This window comes from Patiria miniata, unplaced genomic scaffold (genome assembly GCF_015706575.1).
Source record: "Patiria miniata isolate m_02_andy unplaced genomic scaffold, ASM1570657v1 HiC_scaffold_16, whole genome shotgun sequence".
Lineage (NCBI taxonomy): Eukaryota > Metazoa > Echinodermata > Asteroidea > Valvatida > Asterinidae > Patiria > Patiria miniata.
In genome coordinates, this window is record NW_024037054.1 from 15,213,981 (window position 1) to 15,239,133 (window position 25,153).

The 25,153-nt window shown below is 41.6% G+C and overlaps 1 protein-coding gene across 1 annotated transcript; it reads left to right on the forward strand.

Annotated features, from left to right (window-relative positions):
* Nucleotides 1-859: 859 nt before the first annotated feature.
* On the forward strand, nt 860-24,091 carry LOC119723098 (RNA exonuclease 1 homolog). Its single transcript, XM_038193621.1, is given in 16 exon segments — nt 860-1,175; nt 6,041-7,456; nt 7,459-8,145; nt 8,148-8,926; nt 9,035-9,118; nt 9,785-10,153; nt 14,874-15,005; nt 15,759-16,014; nt 17,645-17,785; nt 18,520-18,633; nt 19,624-19,697; nt 20,509-20,619; nt 21,235-21,350; nt 22,353-22,491; nt 23,020-23,140; nt 23,857-24,091. Coding segments are annotated over 16 exon segments (4,755 nt in total). The 5' UTR covers nt 860-1,057; the 3' UTR covers nt 23,955-24,091.
* The last annotated feature ends 1,062 nt before the right edge of the window (nt 24,092-25,153 follow it).

Genomic DNA, 25,153 nt, shown 5'->3' on the forward strand with positions numbered 1-25,153 from the left:
TTCAGCTTTTCACCTTTCTAGGATAATTTTATAATATTGGATGGATTTCAGGGGCGTACAAGAAATATTGCATGAGCTATAACAATGTGATACTAGTTGAAGACAAGTGCAATATTGTCATAGCGAGTGCAATATATTCTTGTATCCCTCGAAAAAAATAAGGGGGGGGGGGGAGGAACAAGAGGTGCAAAGCCATATTGCTGTTAATTTGATGGGGGCCCCGGGGGGGGGGGGGGGGTAGGGCAAATGTGTCCTGCCTACGCTTGGAGAATGATAAGTAAAAAAAAAAAATGTTTATAGCGTCCTTTTTTTTCCCTTCCAAAATGGCCGCCCGACCCGGCTATTTTCAAGATGGTCCCCAGCTTTTTTTAAATGGCCACCACTTGGACTCAGGAATTGACATACCAGCTTTATATGGGCTAGATGCAACAGATAAAGAGGACAAAATGATGTCACTGTTTAAAATTTATCATTTTTGGGGTTAAAAAAGAAAAAGGAGGATGCCTCCAAAAAGGAAGGGGGGGCGGAGATGCTATGGTTTTTTTTTATTTGGCCTAAACTGAGATTATGTTGAAAAAGTTAAAACATTTGGGGGAAATGTGCTTTGCCCCCCCCCCCCCCCCCCCCCCCCCCCCCCCCCCCGGAAACAATCCTGGCGACGCCCATGTCGTACATTATGAAAAATGATAAGAATAGACGACATTTCATAGACATTTTATCGGTTCTTTTAGAAGTCATGAAGAAAGTCGAGCAGAAAAAGAGTGCACATCTACAGTGACGTTTCGAATTAAGGCGACAGTCCGACTCGAGACAAGTCTAGTCGAGCGTAAAAGGAAAGTGTATACGGTCAAGAGATGGCGCCCTCGAAGCACGTCGCACTTTTGTTCGCGCACTGACAAAGTGACAGTAAAAAGATGACAGTCCTTTCTGTAAACAAAAGGCCTAACAACATAGATTGACACTTTTCGCTTCCTAACGAAGTAGCTTATGCTAGGCGGGGCATGTCTCAAGTTCAAACAAAGTGGCATATCATTGTCGATGAATTAGACTGTGCATTATGTTCACAAGTTGTGGCAATTTCCGGGGTCTGAATTGCCCATTTTACGCGCTGGGCAATGGCGTTTGTCGCAGACCCTATTGCCATTTTCGACACATCCGTAGCACTAGTCGAACAGGTAGGGGATCCAGCATCTAGCCAACAACACTGAAACATTGCCATTGTTTTATATTTGTAGACGGTAACACACTGTGTTACTTGGATTTTCTTACAGATTGGGAATAAAGATGTGTGAATTTTCATTATTTTGTGTGCTTGTAAATGTAACTAGGCTAGGACTAGGAGTAGGAGTAGCTCTACTGAGTGGAGCGTTGAATTACGGGTACCCCTCCATACAAACGCTCCACCGATTTGCCATACTTTGGTAGCACCATACACGGTCGTCATGACGGTATGCATTTTGTGCATGCCCTCGCGAGGACAAGGCCCCAAAAAACTGATAAAGAAAATACAAATGAGGAAGACAGTAACCCTGGATAGATCCACACATTCATGACATTCCATATGACCCCTCAAATTGTTTCAAACAACCGGTAATTTTGAAAAAAGAACAAAATAGTCTGAACTTACCGCTCACAATTAAATGTGTCTGCCGAGTTGCACAGTCTATTTCACTGACATGACTGATGCATAATTCATTGCGCGCGTGTGTGACGTCACTATTGAAGAAAAACAAGTCGCGCTTAATCAATGACTGTTGCATGTACTGATATGTGCCCCGCACCAAAAACCCACAGTCAGACGGCGCGGGGCACATATGACTACATAAAACAGCTATTGAGTAAGCGCAACTTGTTTTTCTTCAATAGTGACGTCACACACGCGCGCAATGAATTATGCATCAGTCATGTCAGTGAAATAGACTGTGCAACTCGGCAGACACATTTAATTGTGAGCGGTAAGTTCAGACTATTTTGTTCTTTTTTCAAAATTACCGGTTGTTTGAAACAATTTGAGGGGTCATATGGAATGTCATGAATGTGTGGATTTATCCAGGGTTACTGTCTTCCTCATTTGTATTTTCTTTATCAGTTTTTTGGGGCCTTGTCCTCGCGAGGGCATGCACAAAATGCATACCGTCATGACGACCGTGTATGGTGCTACCAAAGTATGGCAAATCGGTGGAGCGTTTGTATGGAGGGGTACCCGTAATTCAACGCTCCACTCAGTAGAGCTAGAGTAGGAGGTGTTGACTGCACAAATCATGCATATCCCATGGATCCTTTCTTGACAATCCTGGTGTATCGAATTACAGGACTCGCCATTATTCTAGGGTGTAGCAAAGGGCGCCGGGGGGGGGGGGGGGGGGGGGGGGGGCAAGCTAGCAATCATTTTTCATACGGCAGTTTAGCCTATATCAGCATTATCAGCAAACGAACTGTCGACCAACACAGGTCAAACGTCAAAAGATTGCAAATTCTATTTGCAAATTGCATATTTGGCTGATTCCTCTTGACATGCTTTGAAGGTTTGCGCAGAGAAAAGGTAATGAGATAACTTCTTTTTTGCGGAAGCACCATCCATGTGGTTTATCTCTTTTGTGAGTATGTGTGGTTCTGACAGATACAAGCAAAGCCAAGTTGAGACAAGACACCAGAATCACCAACGGCCAAAGGGTCGCCTACGCCCAAAACCAACTAGTTAGGGCACCTAGTTCCATTACCCTCTCCCACTTAGGTACATGTAGTACTTCACATCACATCAGCGCATCCTCCACAAGTATGGAATCCACACAGCCCCCCTGAAGATCCAGAATCTGCTGACTTCGCACAAGGACCAGTCAGATACAGAGCGCAGGCCTGGAGTGCACAGGATCCCCTGTCAATGTGGCAAAGTGTACATGGGGGAGACAGACAGGGGCCTCCCCACCAGACTTGATGAACACAAAGCCCATGGCAGAAGGGGAGACTTTGAGAAATCATCCATCGTCAAACACTCCCACACCGAGGACCACCAGATCAACTGGAGCCAGGCCGATCTCATCACCAGTATCGAACGCTGGCACCCCCGCCACATCAGAGAAGCCATTGAAATCCTCAAACAGAACATGGTTCCCCAAGACATCGGTTTCTCCATCAGCGACATCTGGCACCCCATCCTCACCTCCCATTCCAATGGGTCTCCTATACCCTAGGAAAACTTAGTTCTCCAGCCTATGGGTCCCCTATACCCTCGGCAACCTTCCCCTTTGCTCCCTTCCTTCAGACTGACACGCCTCAATGATCATCCAGCATCCCCTATGTCCTGCATGAGTACCCTTGGTTTGCATCCTTCTCACACTTCACCGCTTCCAGGCACCATATAACTCTGCTCTACCGTTGGAATCCCTCAGTCTCCTGACGACGGGCAGAGCTACTGTCCAAAACGTTGAGTTCCCTCCGGTTCTAATCAGAACCACACATACTCACAAAAGAGATTTACCACATGATGTTACCGCAAACAACTTATCTTATCCTTTTTATGAAGTTGTCATGAATAGCGCCATGCAGTGTCACTTGGTGTCACTGAACAGCATAATGTTCAGCACACCCCACCCCCTTTTTTTATTTGCAGCTGGTGGTACGCTCTCTGCATGAGATGGTTCGTCAGTTTGCGTCAGACAGGAACTTGATACAGGCCTAATGTCAGCAATGTAGCTTTGCCCCCCCCCCCCACATGAAAATGCCTTTGTTCTGCCTCAACCGTGCGTTATAGCCCCATACAACTGAAATCCTGGACTTCATCCGTATTGTGAGCCTCACAGTGATGCGTTCAAAATTTCCTGAAAGGCTTTGTGCGCTGAATTTCAATCTAGACAATTTCCACTTGATATCCACTGTGGAAGCTACTTATAAACCTGGTTAAAAAGCAGGAAAAATCAAATCCCTTACATCAGGCTCTGGACGTCCAGTTATCTTTTAAAAATCCTGCAGTCGGTTTAGGCAAACTTTATCCAGATTTCCCTCAAAATCACTCAATGACTAGACGTCCAGGCATGCGTGATGCAATGTTTTTGTGATGCGACGCGGAGGCTGTTGATCGGTTGGTAGCCAGCCATCAGGCGACCCTAATGCAGGAATACTGGACAACTTGGCAGCACTATAGTTGGTCCTAACGATTTGGGACGAGGAATTTGTTTTCTGCTGTTCGCCCCTTCACACATCAATTGGCATTTAAGGACAAAGCACACAAGACCGGTTTATACATGTATATACATTTTAAAAGATCAGCACAATACAGTTTTGTTCACCAACCCACTAGCCACAAAAAAGAAATTAACATATTGAGGTTCACGGACTCTTACCCTCTCAACCCCCCCCCCCCCCAAAAGAGAAATGGTTATACTACACTTAAAACTCGCACTATAGACCATTTTGTAAAGAGCAGATGACACATAGAAATCACCTTCCAATTTTTTTTTAAAAGTACATGTACATTATATACTTAATTTGGAATTTTTTTTTAAAGCCCAGAGTCTTTCTGAAAGGCATAGGGACTTTTAAATACCGGTAAAAAAAAAGAAACCACATCAAAGAGCAACAATCATTTGGGCGAACAGCAAAATTCTTAACTGTTTGCTGCAAACATTTCGTTGAATGGAGGTCAGGGGGTAAAAAAATCCAAATTTATCCAATATTCAAATGCTCTTTCTTTGATTATAATGATCTGATGCAATACTTTTTATTACTGCACTGTATGACAGAATTCTTATAGTACACAATACTTAAGGGACTACAAGAAGTTCATGCATAACACAGCATGTTGGGTAAAAGCTTGGTGAATTTGCTTAAATACTTGTAAACAAAATAGAGACTTTGAGAGATGAAAACGTGGAAAATGCTGAACTGGTTGCCTGTGTGGGCCCCTGGCCCTGTAGGTTTCAACCGTCCTGCCCCATTCCTCCCTGTACACCTTTGCCCCTTCTAACATTATTTTGCAGAGCTACAAAAATGCTCATCAAAAAAAACATTTCAAAGACATTTCCCCAATGGTTTTAATTTCACTTGCAGCCCGGTAGTTCTTCGGTGTTGGGAGAATGAAGTCGGTTGATGCTCGTCCATGCTTGCATGACCATCAGAAAAATCAACATTTTTACAAAGAGCCATATTAAAAAAAAGGCATTGTAAGAATAAACAAGTGTCATTGTTCATTCTAACATGTTACAAACAATGTACAATACATGAGCCAAAAAACTTAAAAACTTTCGCAGAGTTAATGATTTTAAAATGTATTGATTAAAAATTCCCAAATCCCTGAGATATTTTTGATTTACACATTTCCCACTTTGTACATGTATGACACTGCCTGTTTCCAGACATGACTGACTCTTGATTCAACTTGAGCAACTCGATCAGACTTAAGTCCGCATGACAAAGACTCTTGGATTAACGCTGGACTGTAAAAATAATCGCTGTTTATAACTCGAGCAAAGTATTCAGTTTTTAAAAAAAATGGATTTTAAAACAAAAACTTCAGATGTATTTCCTGTAAAATGGTCATTATAGCAGTGTTGTAGAGTCTATCACAAGTCCTCCAGTCTCAAGTCAAGCTACAAGCTGTGATGAAGACACTTATTTTACATGGTCATCCGCTGTGAATTGAGACCAAAACTTGCGAGTGGACTAGTGATTTACTTGTGGCCAGACGTAATGAACTCGACACCAACAGACTGATACGCAGGTGTCTTACAACCCCAAGACGCATTGATTTTGAAACCAACTTCACAGCATTTTTTGTCTTCTATTTTCTTTCTTTTTTCTAACCTGCGACTCCGGATTTTGAAAAAATTTTGTTTGTATATCAGATGTGATTGCTTACAGTTACATTTAGACTACCTGCTCCGACACAATTGACTTTTCCTCTAAACTAATGTAATTTCTGAGAAAAATATATACAAACACTAAGATTGCTTACACGTCCTCATTTGTATTTCAGAGGATGCAGTCACAAATGCTGGTAACACAATCTTGATGCTGGTTGACTTTTGTTTGTATTTCATCATAGAAACCGAGAGGCCTCAACCCAGCAGGCCCCCAGGAAGCATCGACGATGTCTACCCCCAGACAGCCGATGTCAGTAAGTTTGTCGTGGCAACCCCAACCCCAGTTGCACCTCCGTCACCTGCTGTTCCTTCCACTACTACGCAAGATGTCATCCCAAAAGACGGTCCAGTACAGTACGTGCCTACTCCAATCGCACAGATCGCACTGGCAAGGAGACGTCACAAAATGGCATCCAGCAGGACCTCGCAGAAGGCCAAGACGTCGACGCCTACGTACGTCCCGACCCCACTCTCTCAGATCGCGGTACAGCCAGAGAGTAACTTGTCCTCCCAGAAATATCAACTTACTGATTCCTTGGTGAATGAGGGGGATGACTCTGAGTATGATCCCACAAGGACTAGCTACGCAGTGTCGAGTGATGCCAAGTCAGAAAAATACTCCCTGGATTGCGGAGTTCCTGTAGGTGAAGATGAATATGATCCGTTGGGAAATAATAGCTTGCTCGCGTCGGGCAAACAAAAAGCTGCAAGCTCTGAAACTTCAGTTCAACGTGGTCATTCGGGTGATGCATCTTTGGAATTGCCCGATTTGTTGGAAACGGAGGTATCCCGGACGGAAGGGTCGTCGGGCAAGCATTTGTGTAATCAAAAACCCACCCAAGCTAGCACACAGGAAGAACTAGCATTAAAACCAGCCACAGTTGAAGAGGATGATGGTCTATATGACTTTGACGATTCCGAGAAAAATGATGAAAACGTTGATGAGATCGATGAATACGACCCTTTTCATAACGATGACAGTTTGTCTCCTCACGATAGTGCAAAGTACACTCCGACAACAAAATACTCCATTGCCACCATTCATTCGGAGCAAGGAAATGAAACCGAGTACGACCCTTGCTCAAATTTTTCTTCCGGAGAGACCTTTGAGAAACAACAGAACTTGGAGAAAGGATCGGAATTTTCGTCAGATAGCGACACGCTTGTCATAGATGAAAAGACCGAGAACAAACGGAAGACCTCGTCTTCGGAAGAGGAGCCAGTACGCAAGAAACAGAAATGCGCAGGCGATGACCATAGCAGCGCTCTTGAAAATGAAGGCAGCATTGATGATGAAAAAGCCGGCGATGCTTGGCTGGGTGATCTAGCGCAGGATAATTTTCTGGTGGGTACCTGTGTGAACTTTGACCCACCGTCTGACTCTACAAGCAGCTTCAACCCAACCTACAGTTACAACCCCAGCAAAACCCACCAAGGACAGGACGGCTTGAACTCGGCCGAACAGGAGCTGAATCCTGTGGAGTATTTGACAAAACTCTCAAAAAGCACCGCGGATGACGGTTGTACCAAGGAGAAACAAACACCCAAAACTTCAAAGGCAGTTTCAGAGAAGAAGACAACCCAAACACGAAAGACGGCCCAAAAGAAATTAAAAAAGGATCTTTGAAGACAAAGTCAGTGTGTGATACAAAGGAGAAAAGTTCAACTAAAAAGAGCGTCGATGCGTCCAAGCGTAAGGACGTGACTAAAGAGAAACAGAGTAGTGTGACTAAGAACGAGGAGAAACATGAAAATGAAAACAAGCAAACAAACGGAGCAAAAGGAGAGATAACTGCAGATGGTAAAAGTGGCAGTGAAGTGGAAAAATCAGAGAAGTCAAGACCATCAGTGTCTTCGGATCAGCTGTCTTCATTCTTCAAAAGGATGAATGAAAACAAAAGTCAAAAAGCAAAAGTTAACGCCAACAAGGACAGAAGCAAACATACAACTAAACTCGCCAAGAATGAGTCTGCCGTGGAAACAAAGAAGTCCGAAGTAGCTGGATCCGAGAAAACCTCCCAAGAATTGGCGAAAAAAAATGAAAGTAAAAACCTGTCTAGCTCTGGTAGAAAACAAAATGCCAGCAATGATCCCAAATCTCATAATCTTCCTGAAAAAGGCAAGATAATCATTATTGATAGCTCCAGCTCTTCAGAAGACAATTTAGCAAAGACGTCAAAAAGCACAATGACAAATGGTGCACGGAAAGAGAGTGGGGTAAACCCACTTGAAAACAGAAAGAACCTCGCCGCTAAAATCTCCAAAAGAAAGGCATCAACGAAACTTCTCTTGGGGAAGACAGCGACAGCGACAGCTCGGATGTGCAAATTGTAAAAAGACAAAGTGAAGACGACATTTTTTTGATAAGTGACGGGTCTTCAGGTACTGATGGAAAAGTAAAGATGCACCAATCCAAGCGTCACTCCACTGCCAAAGAAAGTACTTCAACCTTCACAGTCAAACAGAATAAAAGCAAAGGTGCTGATAAAAATTTGTCTGGAAATACTGGATCTACCAGGACAGATGACAGGAAAACAAGTGGAAAAACAAGTAAAGTATCTTCCTCTCGGACACAACATGGCCGAAAATCGACTCAGAAAGATCACTTTCGCCACGATTCCAGTCATCAGAGAACAAATAGTAAAGAAAGTAAGACAGCATCCTCACAGAAGCGAAATTGTCCAAAATCTTCGCAAGAGGACAAGTATCACCACGATTCCAGTCATCGAAGCATAGAAGGCAAACTAACATCAGATAAAGTCAGGGTTGGTGATTCCAGTACAAGAAATAGAACTAAACCGACGGTGAAAAAGCAATTTTTACCAAGTCCTCCCAAAAGTCCTCATTTTGACACGAGCGATGAAGGATTAAGCAACTTGGCTCTGGATTTTGGACTTGAAAGTGTCTCAACTTCAGACTATGAAGATGCTGAACTGAGTGACGAGTACGACTTAAATGACATGGAGTTGAGCTTCTCCGAGTCGGACACCTTCGAAGAATGTCTGAGAATTTTCCAAGAGGAAAACGTAGAAGTACCAATCAAGCAGCCACGTACGCCTCACCGAGAAGTAAGCTTTTGGGTTGCTTTTCATTCAATTAATATTGTTCTAAGTCGTAATGAATTTTGAATCTTTTGATGTTGGTAAAACGTTGATTTTCCTATTTTCTTTTTTCAGCCTGAACAGCCAAGAAGTGAAGACCTTGTTTTGTCAACAGTAAAACAAAGAGTTGCTCATACATCCAAACTCAACTCGTCTCAGGTATGTTCAGCTAATCTTCCCACATTTATCATGGGCAAAGGTGCAATTGTGTTTTGAAAAACACATTGTTGAAGAAACGGTTCTGAAAATCTGCCGCAAAACTTGAGTCACTGGTATTTAAGTAATGTAGACCGCCTTTAACCAGTTCACACCGGGATTATTTTGACAAGAACGGAACAAGGCACGGGATTACTTTTCACTCAACCTCAAGCCAGACGGGTTGAAGCCATCGCCCTCGGGCAGCACACTTTTATTTCCGGCCTCGCTCGCTGCGAGATATTTCGGCCTTGCTCCCTGTGTGTTTAGCTGTTCCGAATACCGTAAATCTTTTGCACGTATGCGAACTGGTTAACAATTGCGTAGTTCTTTGACTTGTGTGAGCTACACTATTAAGTAGCCTCTCCTTTTGCTAAATGTACTTACTGTAAATCCTGTACCCTCAAATAAATCAAGCTGGACATAAGGTGCAACAGTAAATCATTTGCTGATAACAAAGTTGATGAAACATAATTAATGTATGTTCCTCATTTTTTTGGTCTCTTGTATGCCATCAGAAATTTGTAAAAACACCACAGGGAGTATTATAAAGCTTGAAATTTCATCCTTTTATTTATGGCTTTACAAAATTTGCATGCTTTGATATCCTTATTTTTCTTTAATCCGTAGGCAAAATACAGGAAGTGTGCTCCGCAACCCAAAGCAAGGCTGACCCCGCTACAAGTGTGCCACAACCGCTATTTGCAGGCCCAGCAACATCTCCGCGAACAACAGGACAGACAAGACGAACGGAAACAACAAACGAGAGAAATTCCTGCTGGATATACACCCACTAACAACGTCAGTAGAAGGGTATCTCATGTTCCGTCTTCGAGATCAAGTCCTACTACGGGTATTAAGTCGTCAGCATCGTCGGTCATGGGAATAAATGCCAAGATACAGCAGAAGTATTCCATCGGGCACTCGGAAGGCGCTCGGAAGACAGTTGCTATAACCGCACCGAAAGGAGAAAGAAGATTAGCACACGTCCCTAAAAAGGTGAGTCATATTATACAAATAATGATGAATGCTTGTGAGTGCAATGGTAAGAGTTATTTCATGAGGTGACAGATGAAATGTTCCATTCCACAAATGGAGCATTTCATCTGTCACCAAGTGAAATTATTCTTTCCATTGCTCAAACGTGAAACAATCATTATTTGTTTTATAACACCTGAATAAATCCTCCTCATCTGATTGGTTGACTTTTAATAGCCAATTTATTCAAGTTAAAAACTGTTTAAAAATTCGACAAGTTCAGAGCTACCATATTTGATTTATGCAAAGTGTTCAACAGGTTGAGTACTATCATATTCTATTTATCTATCAATTTTTAAACTGTTCCACAAGTTTAGAACTCGAACAGTTCAACAAGTTCAGAACTTTTATTACCAATTTATGCATGGCAAGTTAAAAGCTGTTCCACAGTTTTCAGAACTTAAACAGTGCAACAAGTTCAGAACTTTAATATCCAATTTATGCAAGTTAAAAGCTGTTCCACAGCGCCACCACTGGCAGCAGTCAAACCGTGCGATGGAAGTTCTATTCACCGTGCAATAGAACTTCCATTGCACTGTACGCTGTGCGTTGGGATGAATAATTCAATGATGTGTGATCAACAATCTACCAATCAGATGACGGGGATTTATTCAGGTGTTGTATAAAGTGTTATAGTTATTGAAAGTGTTGCCAAATTTCAATCAACACCCCCCCCCCAAAAAAAGATTAGCTTTATAAAACTTTAGTTTAAATTTACATCTTCATGACAAACTCTATAGCCTTTTTCACATTCTGTGAATAGCTTTTGACAAATTAATATAGTTCTATTAAAAAATAATTAAAACAATTTAAATAAAGAAGTTAACAATGAAGATTAGCTTTATAAACTGTAGTTTAAATTTTCTTCATGACAAATTATATACAGCTTTTTAACAAACTATATATATACAGCTTTTGACATTAATATATTTCAATTCAAACAAATATTCAAACAATTTAAATTGCAGCAAGGAATGCATTTATAACTACTAAAATATTATAGGATCAGTGGTGGGGGGGAATGCCTTTTTAGCACAAGCTTGTTTGGGGGGGGGGGGGGGGTTGAAGCTATTTTTATTTTTAAGAAATCATTAATTCATTGCATCAAGGTACTCTAAAGATTTGTCAAGATTAGTAGTTATTGGAATGGGCTGGATTAATATTCTTTTCCTGTTTTTAAGGGGGAAGTCAGATTAAAAAGTGGTGACTGTTGGTGTATGTAGCATTTATACAAAATACAAACAGGTATTAAAAAAAACTTTTGACTGTTGTCTTTTGGCCAATAGAGGGCGGTATAATAACATTTTACATACAGTCTGGTGACATTACTAGGAATGTGTAATATTCTATGTATGTGGGCCAGGGTACCGTTGCATACATGCATTGTGTACAGTAATCAATTTGTGCAGCTTTGTACATTGCATTGCAGTGTACAGTCGGACAACATTTTATGGATTTCATGGTTTTAGCCTGGAAAAATGCCTAAAGTTACAAGTAAGGCAAAGACCACCACTAAGCGTACAACCAGTAAAACAAAAACTAAAACCAAAAGGAAGACAAGAACTAAACGTAAAACAAAAAGTAAAACCACAAGGAAAAAAAGGACAAGTAGAACAAAAACCAAGACCAGCAGTACTGCTGCTGCCTCAGCGAGAAAACGGAAGGCAACCTCTGCACATTCGGGAGCGGCTTCTAGTAAAAAACCTCGTATTGTAGAACTTGTCTTTGCTGAAACTGTAAGTAGGCCTAAATGCAGTAAAAATGTTAAAATAGTAACGTAGTAAATGTCTGGAATTGTAAACATTAGCCTTGGCTTAGGCGATCGTGTAGTGTAGGGCCCCTGTTTAGTTTTGATAAAATTAGGGTCAAAGGTGTTTTTTTTATTACTCAAAAATGACCTTTTCAACCTAGAACAGAGTTCTCTCAATATAATGACACCTTTTTTTGTAATTTTTGAACATTTTTTTTTTTGGTAGATATTACAATTTTTCTTCGGGTTTACAGTCGGTGCTTTGCGATTCAGTGCGCCTTCGCGTTCACGGTACATCGCGCGGTGATCGCCATCCTTATTCTCTCGTTGCATTTTGTCATATGTCATCGTCATTTTTCACCCAAATTTTCCTCAAAAATTCAAAACCCCAATGCCCTTTATCTATGACATACCTGTATGTTCTTAATGTCGCCAACTAGTTTGGTACATGTAGGTCGATTAATTTAAAAGTGGATGTTGTTCCCTAGAACCAGGCCCGTAGATACATGACTGCCAAACATTAAAACGATCATTCTTTAGCTTACATGAAATTCAATTCATTGACATTCAAAGGAATGTGATTTCCCAAGGATGGATCCAGAACCACGAGGGCTTGAGTATTTTTTAAAATTGTTTTAAGGAGAAGGGGATTAAGTATAATATACTAATAGTATCGTCCGCTAGTTTTACCACATTGTAAACAAGAGGTATGTGTAGCTGATGGCTTGCGAGGGAGATACACAAGGCAGTAGTCTGGTTCCCAGACCAAAAGATTCTGACTATTCCTGATGAATCTTAGGTCAGGCAGCCTCCGTGGCTAAAAATAAACATGACGACATTGATGGCCCTTTTTTTCAAAGCTCGGCTTCGTTTCCGATTTTGCTTTATCACTTTAGCTTTTAATGTTCGATCTAATCAAATTTTTAAGTAAATCACTTGCTTTGTAATATCATACAGTTATGATAATACAGTTTGATGTTTCTGTAAGATAACATTGACTAATGTTGATCTGGAATCTTCAAAATTAGGCACCCAAATAGCACTGTTAACAGGCGGAGCCGAATGAAGACCGAGTTTTGGAAAATCTCAGTAACGGTCATCAAATTCAAAATTGTACATGACGCAGCAAAAAGTTCGCCCATACGTTCCGAGTACATTTGATTCACAAAATCGTCGCTAAATTTCAAGTTTTCTAAATGAAAGCAATGAATATTAATTATCAACTCATTTAAAAAAAAAATGTAATAAGCAATTAGCAGTTAATTAAACCTATATTATATTCGGAAATACTCGGGCGCTATCCGATTGTCGACGAAACGAATTCGGCAAACTTTGGAAATTTTCGGAAAAAGGAGGAATTCCTCCCGTTTTAGTCACGTGACGTAAACTGTAATACAATGTATTACCGGAGGCTACCGGACCTAAGATTCATCGGGAATAGTCAGAATCTTTTGGTCTGGGAACCAGACTAACAAGGCAGTGGATATTTGGCTAGCGTCGGTTAGTAAACGATGTTAAGCCGGAATGGCGCTGAACATGCTTAGTGACTGGGGTGGGTTTTTTTTTTATTTAATAAGTTTGATCATGACAAAATCTTAGTCTGGTTCCACACTTGCCCTATTCTATGGCAACGCACTAGAGTAGACTCTGTGCTAGAGGCCATACTGCCTTAAAGGTATACATGTACATGTCGTCCATCATTTGTAATTTGTGCATTTTGTTCGTTTGAAGCAACAAAAGTGCCCAAAATTTAAAGAAGGGTGTTGAACAACTAACCTGATGAAGTTTCAGCTCAGCTTTAGCTGTATATTTCGAGAAAAACAACATTCTAGGATCTCGATTTCAAATCCAAAGTTGCTGAATCATGTTTTGAATTGGGCCTGAATTCAGCGTGACCCGAGAAACGTTTTCACTAGCCGATTGCAGCTAGGCGATGTCGCGCACCGATCTGACGAATTATAGCAACTGCGTGTCAACGCTTGCGCACACTTCACCGAATAAAAAAACGAACTACTAACGGAAATTTCCAACGGTGCTTCTTAAGACGCACCGTTGGAAAGGCCTTCTTTCGTTGATTTCTTTAAAATGACAGCTTGCCAGAAAGAATAATTTCATAGGGAGTTTAGTCCCCTGACTATCTTTCAACCAAATATGTTTTCAACAATAATTATGCCAGTTACTTTTTGGATAGCTGCAAATGATGGACTCTGGCTTTAACTGCGAGAAGTTACTGAAAAATTTAGATTTTTCATGGAAATCAATCGGCCTCAAACTGGGCTTGTACTGTAGGTACACTTACCAGGCGTGTCCAGATTTTACCAAAATTAGGAATTTTTCATGGTTCCAGCCGGTGTAATTGGTCTGCAAATGTGCGGCTACAAGTGCCACTTCGTACTTCCCGATCAAGACTTGCTTTAAAATGGCCGACAAATCTGCGCAGGTTGTTTCATGAATTTTGTAATATTTCATGAAACAACCCATTTCTGCGCAATCGAGCGATCTATAGCACAAATCGACCAATTGCGCCCATGCAAATACTCAATGGCGTAGCCAGGAATTTTTCAGTGGGGGGAGGGGGGGGGGGCACTGGGGGGGCTGGAACATTTCATAGGGGGGCGTCATGTAGATCAATGATAATTTTTTTAGAAACTCAAAATCTCAGTGGGGGGCGACTGGGGGGGGGGGCGACAAGGTTTCATGGGGGGGGCTGTCGCCACTGCAAATACTCATATATCATGCTTTTTGATTGTTTTAAAGTTGTGTACTGTGATTATAAATCTATTAAATGATAGTCACTACTGAATGATGAGTTTTTTTTACTGTATTTGTAAGGGTACCCATTGATATAACAACGTTACAATGGCTGTTTGTATTCATTACAGATCTGTTTGTTACATTTATATGTTATTGTTTGTATTTTTCATTGCACAGGTGAATCCCCGGCCGGTTATTCCACCCGACACGGCCGGCAAAGTTCCCTCCAACGTCCGCCAGCGATATCTCAACCTCTTCATTGATGAGTTCCTCAAGACCACGCAATCAGAGCAAGAAGCTTTTGATCAGGTAAATGTTAATGGTCGCACATTTACATTGTGATATTCATTAAAGGTAACGTCCATCATTTGTAATTTGTGCATAATGTTCGTTTGAAGCAACAATAGTGCTCAAAATCTAACGAAGGGTGCCGAACGACTAACCTGATGAGATTTCAGCTCAGTGAATGCTGCATTTTCCAAGAAAACAATATACTAGGATATCGATTTCAAATCAAAAGTTGCCGAGTCATGTTTTGAATTGGGCCTGAATTCAGCGTTCGAGACACACTCTAACTAAAGCCGATTGCAGCTAAACGATGTCGCGCACTGAACCGACAAATAATAGCAACCACCCACACGTGTGTGCGTCGGGTCAACGGCACGCTTGCGCGCGCTTCGTCTTTAGACGCATTTTTTGGAAAGGCCTTCTTTCATTGATTTCTTCAAAATGACACCTTGCTAGAAAGAATAATTTCACAGGGAGTTTAGTCCCATTACTATCTTTAAACCAAGTAAGCCTTTCAACAATTAATACGTCAGTTACTTTTTGGATAGCTGCAAATGATGTACTATACCTTCAAAAAAAAATTGTATATGTGGCCAGTGAGGTTCAAATAAAGGCTTTAGGGCCTTTCACACTTTCTTAATACTGTTGAGGAAGTACAATGTACTTGTGCACGGAGCCCATGCGTAAAACTTGGTTTTACTTTTTTAAGTCAGTTTATAACATTTCTCAGAATTGACTGACTATATTACGTGTTTAACTTTGTACACGATGCAGGGTTTGAAGGAAGAAAAGGTTGTTTATGAGAGAGCAACCTCCAAGAACATCTACCTGAATCTGTCCATCAACACGCTGAAGAGACTGCGCACCGCCCGGGCACCCAGCGAGCCGAAGCTGACGTCCTCACCTCCCAGCAAGGCGAGCATATCACACGAGGCGGTCATCGGCGGCAAACCTGCGACTCAGCACACCTACACGCTGAATCGCTCATTAAACAGCAGACTGGCATTACAGGACGATGCCAAGTATGAAGGTATGCGTGAATGTCACATTGTGTTCATTATATCAGATATTCTACTTTTTTCTTTATGATCTGTTGCATATTCATGAGCTATATTCATTGTCCCACATTGGTCAATTACGTATAACTATGGCACATAGGGAAATAGATTTATACTGTTTCCCAGTGCAGTCGTTATAATAAACAACATAAGAAATTTGTGCAACACCTCAGTAATCTTTGAAATTCTGGAAAATAATATGTAACTCCCTAGGCATTTTGCTAGGATGCAACCGCACTCCTGCAAAATCCTCCAACTGTCTCCATGTAGTAATTCCATACAGTCTCAATCCTCCAAAATCCATTATTTCTTGAATGTGGTCCTTGGAGGGGTGACCACTGCCTCCATCCTGCAAACTCCTCTAGCAATCACTGTCAATATGTTGAGGCAGAGCCAGTGACATCCTGGAGCAGTGCACAGGATTTCAAGTATAATCTAGGCCTGAATTTATGCACGGTTGAGCATAAACAACACAAGGTCTGGCCTACGACCTTGACACAGTGCATCCTCCAAAATCGGCCACATATTTTTGCCATATAGCCTCAATCCTGCAGAAAATCTTCCATTTTACAAAGAGGATTTTTGAGGACTTGGGAAGGTCAGGGTTAAAGAAGGTTTTTAACAAGTTAAAACAAGAATTTAAAGTTTGGCATTGTTTCTATTATTTATTCTTAACCGTAAAGTTCACCCTACTGAGTTTGACTAAGTAGAGAACCAAATCTGTCAAAATTCCATCACTCGCTGTGCTTCTTATAATGCTTCAATCAGGACTAAATCCATTGAAATCCACCACTGGTGCTGGTGGATTTTGTTGGACTTGGTACTCATGGCCTATCTGCCAAAATTCCCCAAAATGGAGGAATAGTACATGTATACAAATATTGACTGCTTCGAGTGGTACAGTAAAACTAGCCTCTTGAGGTGATCCATAAAGCATTCTATTTGTCCCGAGGCGAAGCCGAGGGAAAATAGAATGCTCCATGGATCACCGAGGGAGGCTAGTTTTACTACACCACGAGATAAAGCAGTCAATATTTGTTTTATAACGCCTCTCCCACAGATTCTGCTTGATTTTAAGCGATAAACGATTAATTTCATCTAAACACAATTGAAATGTACTTCAATTTAATACAAAATTAATTGAAAAATTAACTTGCACTTTTCCAAACTACCCCTTCAAGAAATGTTTAAACCCAGCTCTGTAGAGCTAGCGCTTGGGAACAATACGCGCAACGCGCACATCTGTATGTCTGTATGTGCATTTGCACACAACACCGGTTCTTATGCGTATAGTACCCATACTTTGGTTGCTACGGGTATGGTACTTTGGTTGCTACAGGTATAGTACTTTTGGCCGTGCACAGCAAGATAGCAAAAATAGCGAATGCCATGTGTCTCGCTCTCAGCCGATCGAGATACAGAATCTGTGGGTGAGGTGTTATAATTTTGATGGAGTTGAAAAAGTTAGGGTTAAAAGCTCTGCTTTGAGACCCCATGTGACACAAGTCAGCATATTTCGCAGGGAGAATATCATTTTTTGCAGCTTTTGGACACCTCGTTTTTTATATTAATAAAGATGTCTCTCCCATGCGTAATTTGTAGGTGCCTTTTTGTACAAGAAACTGAAGCCGTACCTACTCACTGAGGAGCAATTGGTCGACAACAAATACCCCCGTCCATCGGACACTCCAGGCCTTGCGACCGTCAAGGAGGGCGACACCAAGAGACATACCTCAGCCGATCGTGAGTTCCTCTTGCAAAGTTCCCCTTTGTAAACACTAGGCAATCACAGTGTTGTACATGTACATGTGGTTGATTACATTTACACTGTAATGGGTATGAGACTAATAGGGCTGTTCCGAGTATGCTGAATATTCGAACATTCCATCATTAATCGACATTCGATTAGCATTTTGCCGGTTTCAATATTCAAGGGAAAAAAACCCACTACGCACGTACACACACGATTGTGATGTCTTTTGAATCATAAAGTTGTAGCGCTTTATTGTCAGATGTCACTTCTTTGTATATGGAAACTTTTCTGTAGACAGGGGTTCACTGTTCCCATCCGGTCAGCATGTTAAAGCCCTTGAAATTTATAGAATCCAGCAGCTCTAGTATTTATTACCGCACACACATTTTAACAGGTGTGCCTTGGGTGCAACTTTTCACTGCTGTTTGTTTTCGTGATTTTTACATCAAAATCCAAAGAGTCAAAGACAAAGGGTATAACAAAACAATTCTTGACTTTTGTGATGTGGGATATGACGATTTGAACACCCTCGGGGCACATAGCACCCTTGGCTTCGCCTTGGTGCCATGCACCCCTCAGCAGTTCAAAACTTCATACCCCACATCACAGCAGTCAACAATTGTTAAACAGTGTATCCTATAAACCTTTGAATCAATTGGATATAATGTTGTGCATTCTGGAACCAGCTTTACTAAAAGCTTCTGTTGTCTTGTTTTCCTCGTAGCTAACCAGCACATATGCAGTCGATGTGGTAAGACGTTCCTGCGACGTCCAGATGGGCACTACATCACGCGGGAGAGTTGCACCTACCACTGGGGGAAGTTCTGGCACAACAAAGGTAAAGCTGTGCTGTAGTGAGGCAGATACCTTGGATAATTATATACAGATTTTATGTGCTAATTAAAGATCTGCTGGGAACCAGTTACAAGCATATGTGCATACGTGCAGGATGACAGTTTAGCTGGTAGCCTGTTTTGGCCAAGAAAACATTTTTTTGCACTCGGCAAATGTCTGTGTTTAACAGCCCCATTACTTAAGTAATTACTTTTTCTTTCTACCTGCAATTGCCTACATGTATATCTTACCTGTTTACTCCCCCACCTCCCGCAACAACTTCCGCCCCTGTCTTTCAAAATATTGATCTGTGGTAACAAAAAGATTGGGTCTTGTTTAATAAAAAAATCAAAGAAATAAAAAGTCAAACAAATTAAATCAGCTTCATGCTATCATGGTGGGGGAGTGTGGCCTAGTGGTTAATGCTCGTGACTCATGATCAGAGGGTCAGGGTTCGAATCCAGCTGCTGGTCATATGTTGTGTCCTTAGGCAAGCCACTTCACCCCCACTTGCCTCTCTCCACCCAGGAGTATAAATGGGTACCGGCATTAGCTGGGGAGTAACCTGCGATGGACAAGCATCCCATCCAGGGGAATGTAAATATTCTCGGTCGTTTCATGCTACTGAAACTGGAGATTAACACTCTTGACAGACTTTACTTTTTACTATGCTATGGTGAAGATTTACAGGAGGTTTACGAAATGCTGATTTTACAAATAACTGTACACTCTGTGAAGTTGATATGCTTCCTGCATCTGCATTATTAAGGCACTGTGAAATAAATAAGTTACTAAGGTAAAATAGCAGCGGAATTCAGATACTTCATGAAGTGTGATAGGCTTCCATATCCTTATGCTACAATATTGCACACCAAATGTGTGAGTTGCAAGTCTGACTTTCTCGGATGAGTAAAAAAGGTTCTGGTGACACCTCATATCAAGAAGTAAGATTTGATTGTATACTTATTTGAGTGATAACTTCTTTTTGTTACAGTTGGTGGTTCAATTGAAGGTCGCTTCAACTGTTGCTCTGGCACATCGGATGCCAAAGGCTGCTGCATTGCTAAGGTTAGCTTACAGGTTTACCGGCTCTTCATCGGATTTCTTAGGCAACAATACTTTGTTTGGATCATACTTATTTACATCCAAAATGGTTTAAAATGTGACAAATTGATCATTGTCATCTGTTTTTGCCCTAAACTACTGTCATTTTAATGTTGGTATGAGTTTAAAAAAATAATATAATTCACACTCGTGTGTACAAAAATCTCTCGAGCAAATTTTTTTAACAACTTGGATAACAAGGTACCGAAAACTTGTATTTATAAAGCGCATATAACCACCAATATTGGTGCTGAAAGCACTACATCATTATTACCCTGCTCGTTGCGACAATAAAATATTTCAAAGACAATCTCAGCTCCCTGGGGAGTATACAGCTCCATGCTGCCCTTTCGGTGCAAAGCAGCTAAAATAAATCACAATAACCACCTCTGTCCTTACAGGTACCGATTTACTCCTGGGTGGGGAGAAGCAATGAGTGACAAAGTGCCTTGCCCAAGGGCACACGCACCATAACCCTGGGCTGGACTCCAACCCACAACCTGCAGAATTACCCGCAGAGCACAAATTCAATGCTCCAGACCAAATTCTTCAGACGAATTCAATGCTCCAGACCACGAGGCCACAGCACTCCACACATCTGTTGCTTAATGAATTCTTAATATGCAGAGTATAGTCTTTAATAATATAAAATTAGCTTGGGGTTGATTGTGTGCAACAAATTCATTCGCTGATTACAATTTCCCAAGCAGTTCTTTCTTGAATATTTGAACTGGTTTTGGTTATTAATATCAATATTGTTTTTATTATTTATTAGTACCACGTAACGGATGACAAAACCAGCAACTTGACAGGATTCATGAAGACAGTGGCCAAGTCGCCCCCAGCAGACGGTAACCCAGGGATCTATGCTATAGACTGTGAAATGGTAAGATCTTCTAGATCTAAGGCTGTGTCCGATTTACATGGCTACGACCGGCCATAACACATGCTTCTATGAGAAGTGGCTGCAGCGGCTTCCATAGACGCATGTGTAATTGCAATCCGTAGCCATGTCATTGGGATGCAGCCTACCACCTGTTTCAGATGGAGTCCCAATGTGTCACCAAAGCAAATTATTCAAAAAATTTGAATTTAGTTTGAAATTTCAAACAATTGGAAGCAACTAAATGCCAAAGATCTTAGGGCTGTGCCGAATATACCGAAAACTCGAATATTTTCGATCTTCCACTGAATATCTGAATTGCATATTTCCCTTTGAATATTTCAAGAAAGGGTTTGTCTTACTTTAAGTTGCAAGGTTCTACTGTCTGACAAATGCTACATTTTGGTCGACATTTACTAAGACTTTCGAGATTCTGTGAGGAGTATTACCTCTTTTTTCGTCTTTAAAATCGTTCAAATATCAGCTAGTCGGCTACCTTGAACAAAATTAATCGATGCCTACATGTTCTTAATATTAAATAAGCTCATATTAAATTTTCCAAAGGGACAATTTTTTTTCTCATTACGAAATCGTTTCCGACCTTTTATCTTTTTGCAGTGTTACACTGTCAAAGCGCTGGAGTTAACCCGAGTGACGGTCATTGATGATAAACTCCAGTGTGTGTATGACGCCTTGGTTAAGCCTAGCGCTGATATTGTGGACTACAACACCAGGTAGGCTTTGAAACTTTTTCCTGTATGAAGTAGTTCCTATATGGCTGTGTGGCAAAGAAATATTAAGTAACCCTAACTCCCTAGGCCTTTTTGCTAGGATGTAGCCTCAATCCTGCAAAATCCTCCAATTGGCCTCATGGAAAAATAGCATATAGCCTCAATCCTGCAAATTCCTCCGTTATTTCTTGAATATGGTCCATGGAGGGATGACCACTGCCTGAATCCTGCAAAATCCTCCGGCTATGTCTGTCAATAGGCTGAGGCAGAGGCAGTGACATCCTGGAGCAGTGCGGAGGATGTCAAGTATAATCAAGGACTAAATTTATGCACGGCTGAGCATAAACAACACAAGGTCCGGCCCAAGACCTTGACACAGTGCGTACTCCGAAATCAGCAACGCACTTTTGCCATGTAACCTCAATCCTGCAAATTCCTCCAATTTGCAAAAAGGATTTTGGAGGATTCAGGGCGGTTAGGGTTAAACATGATAATATAGGGCTTATTACACAGTTTGTCACTGCAGTCTTGCTGATGTCATCAAAATTCTGCTAATTTTAGGTTTAGCCTCTTTGTGTGCAGAAATCTACTTGTAAAGAAGGTTCAATGTGAAGCATGAGAAAGATTGTTTTCAAACAATTGCGTGCATGGTTTGTTTGTGTGTTTGTTTTTTTAACTGTGTGATTTACTAATTGTGCGGTTGAAGTCCAGCCTGCAGCTATGGTGCGTGTGCCCTTGGGCAAGGCATTTTGTCGCTATTTGCTTTTTCCAACCCAGGAGTAAATGGTTACCTGTGATGGCAAGGATATGTATTGTGATTTATTTTAGCTGCTTTGCACCGATATGGCAGCATGGAGCTGTATACTCCCCAGGGAGCTGAGATCGTTTTATTGGCCCAATGAGTACGGAAATATGAAGTAGTGCCTTGAGCACCAATAACAGTGGATATGTTTGCTTTATAAGTAACACATTATTACTATTTATTTCAATACTTTGAATCTACAGATTCAGTGGCATTACAGAAGAGGATCTGAAGTCGGCGACGACAACCTTGCAAGACGTCCAAGCAGTCCTACTGAGCATGGTCAGTAGCGACACTATCCTGATTGGTCACAGCCTGGAGAGCGACATGCTCGCGCTCAAGGTACGTAGACCCCTCAACCCTCCCAAATCCTTCAAATTCCACCAGAAGTTTTCGGAAGATTTTGTAGGATTGGAATTGTATGCAGCCTGGCCACTGTTATTGTACATGTATATAGAATGTCATTCCTAGCACAAGGTGTGTCTATTTCACTGCAGACCAGAGGTCATGCATGCTCCAGTTTTCATCAAAGGAACTCAAGCAAGCTGAAATGAAATGAAATGTACCCAAAGACTGATCTGGGCACTGCTAAAATGCTAACCACAGAATTTCGCGCTTAAGATCACCATTGTAACAGTTTTAGGGAACTGAATTCTTGCTAATGCTTTAAAGTGCAGAATCCTTAGTCACATGATGTGTGCATGCTAAAATTCCTCACTAACCTGTGAAATATGTGAACCTGCAGTTCACAGTTTCAGCCACAGTAAAGGATTTTTCGTTGAACAAAGTTGTAAACAGAACAACAAAATTGGGCCCTGATACTAAAAAAAATTGACTTACAAAGCTCTTGTTGATTATATATTTCTGCAGATGATTCACAGCACAGTCGTAGACACCGCGGTGCTGTTTCCGCACAGACGTGGCTTGCCGTTCAAGCGAGCTCTCCGGACGCTGATGGCCGAGTGTCTGAACAGAATTATCCAGAATGACGGTGAGTGTGGCCAGGGGCGTCGCCAGACCATTTTCAATGGGAGGAGGGGGTGTGGCGTGACAACAAATTTGCCAATAGACGTGTTGGAAGGTCACCAGGAAATATTTTCAAATTAAAATATCGGGAGGACAATTTTGGACACTGTCTGCCAATAGGAGGCGCTATTCATTGTGGCACATTTGCCAACAGACACGTGACTTTGCCAACAGGACGATTTTGTTGACAAAAAGTATTGATGGGAGGAGGTTGTGACACCCAATAGGTCTCTCTCAAATGACGCCACTTCCTACAGATTGCCACGTGCATCAGCATTTTGGGCGTCAAATTTTCATGACGCACACCGGCTGCGCCGTATTTCGAAGCAATGTGTGCGTGTGTTTAGAACATTATGCACCCAGCGCTTCCAGGCATCTGATGGCGTTGGTACGCAGTTGTAATTTTCCTACAAAGATGGCGTCTCATGAGCGAGATCTATGCCCCCACCTTACATCCCCACACAAGTGTAGACACCTTCAATCGTGGACCCCCTATTGTCCCTTTTGTTTGTACTATAAAATTTTAGGAAGACCTCCCATATGTTTTGTGCATGATCGTCATCGTGGACCTTCAGCTTGACAACTAATCCTTGAGATCTTGAGAGGTTTGGATTTGATGGATTATGGAGAAAAAAAATGATTTCAATGTAATTTCTTTCAAATATGTTCTTTGTTTCACAGTCGGTGGACACGATAGTAAAGAAGATGCCAAGAGTTGCATGGAGCTCATGATCTGGAGAGCCAAGCAAGACGCCAAGACAAAGAAAAGCTTATTATAGTCTTCATCTCGTAGAGGATGTTGCATTATCATTACTGTTTTAGCCAGTGTTGTAGTCGAATCCATCACAAGTACATCACCAGTCTGGTCACAAATAATAATAATAATACTGAAGACTTATATAGCGCACATACTACCAACAATTAGGTACTCAAGGCGCTGGTAATTATGTATATTTTTAAAGAGAAGTAAAGTGAAGTACATGAGAAATATGAGACCCATTATGTAGCACCGTTATAAGGGTTTACAAGGTGCTGCGGCGCATATTGCAGCCGCTGCCAGAATCACCGGGGCAAACCCCTTCTCTTAGCGATAAGTGCTACTGGGTTCTTTAACGTGCATTACACAACACACGAAGCAATAATGGTAAAGTGCCTTGCTCAAGAGCACAAGCACCATGTTCCCACGGTCAGGATTCGTACCCATGTACCACGGCACACGAGTCGAACACCGTAACCATTGGACCACAGCACCCCACAAAGTAAATCACAATTCCATTCACAAGTCCATACACAAATAACGGGACAAACAGTAACAAAGGAATGCCAGTGTCAGAGTTCATTTCAATAGTTTGTGGCATGGCCTCGTGGTCTGGAGCATTGGACTTATGGTCTGTGGGTAATTCTGCAGGTTTGGGTAATTCTGCAGGTTGTGGGTTCGAGTCCAGCCTGCGGCTGTTGTGCGTGTGCCTTTGGCAAGGCACTTTGTCACTCCTTGCCTTTCCCCACCCAGGAGTAGATGGGTACCTGTGAGGGCACAGATGGTTATTGCAGTTGATTTTAGCTGCTTTGCACCGAAATGGCAGCGTGGTGCTATATACTCCCCAGGGAGCTGAGATTGTCTTTGGAATGTTTGCTTTTCCCAATGATGGGGGGTAATAATAATGTAAAGCACTTTTATCCGAGTTAAAAGTGCTATATATGTACATGTAACTGTTATACGTGTTATGGTACCATTAAGGAGACACGGTATCGTAATTTCTTCGAACGGTAGGAGACATCGGTCATTAGGGAGACATTTTCATGTCTCCCTAATGTCACAGCCCCCCTTTAGAGGCAAAATTTTGCTGCCGCAATTAGATTATATTTGTTGCTCGTGGTCTAATTAGTAAACATACCGAAATTTGTGCAAAAAAGACAAAGGAATATTGGGTTAGGGCACAATTAAGTTTGAAAAATTGGGTGCACATGTCTACGGGAA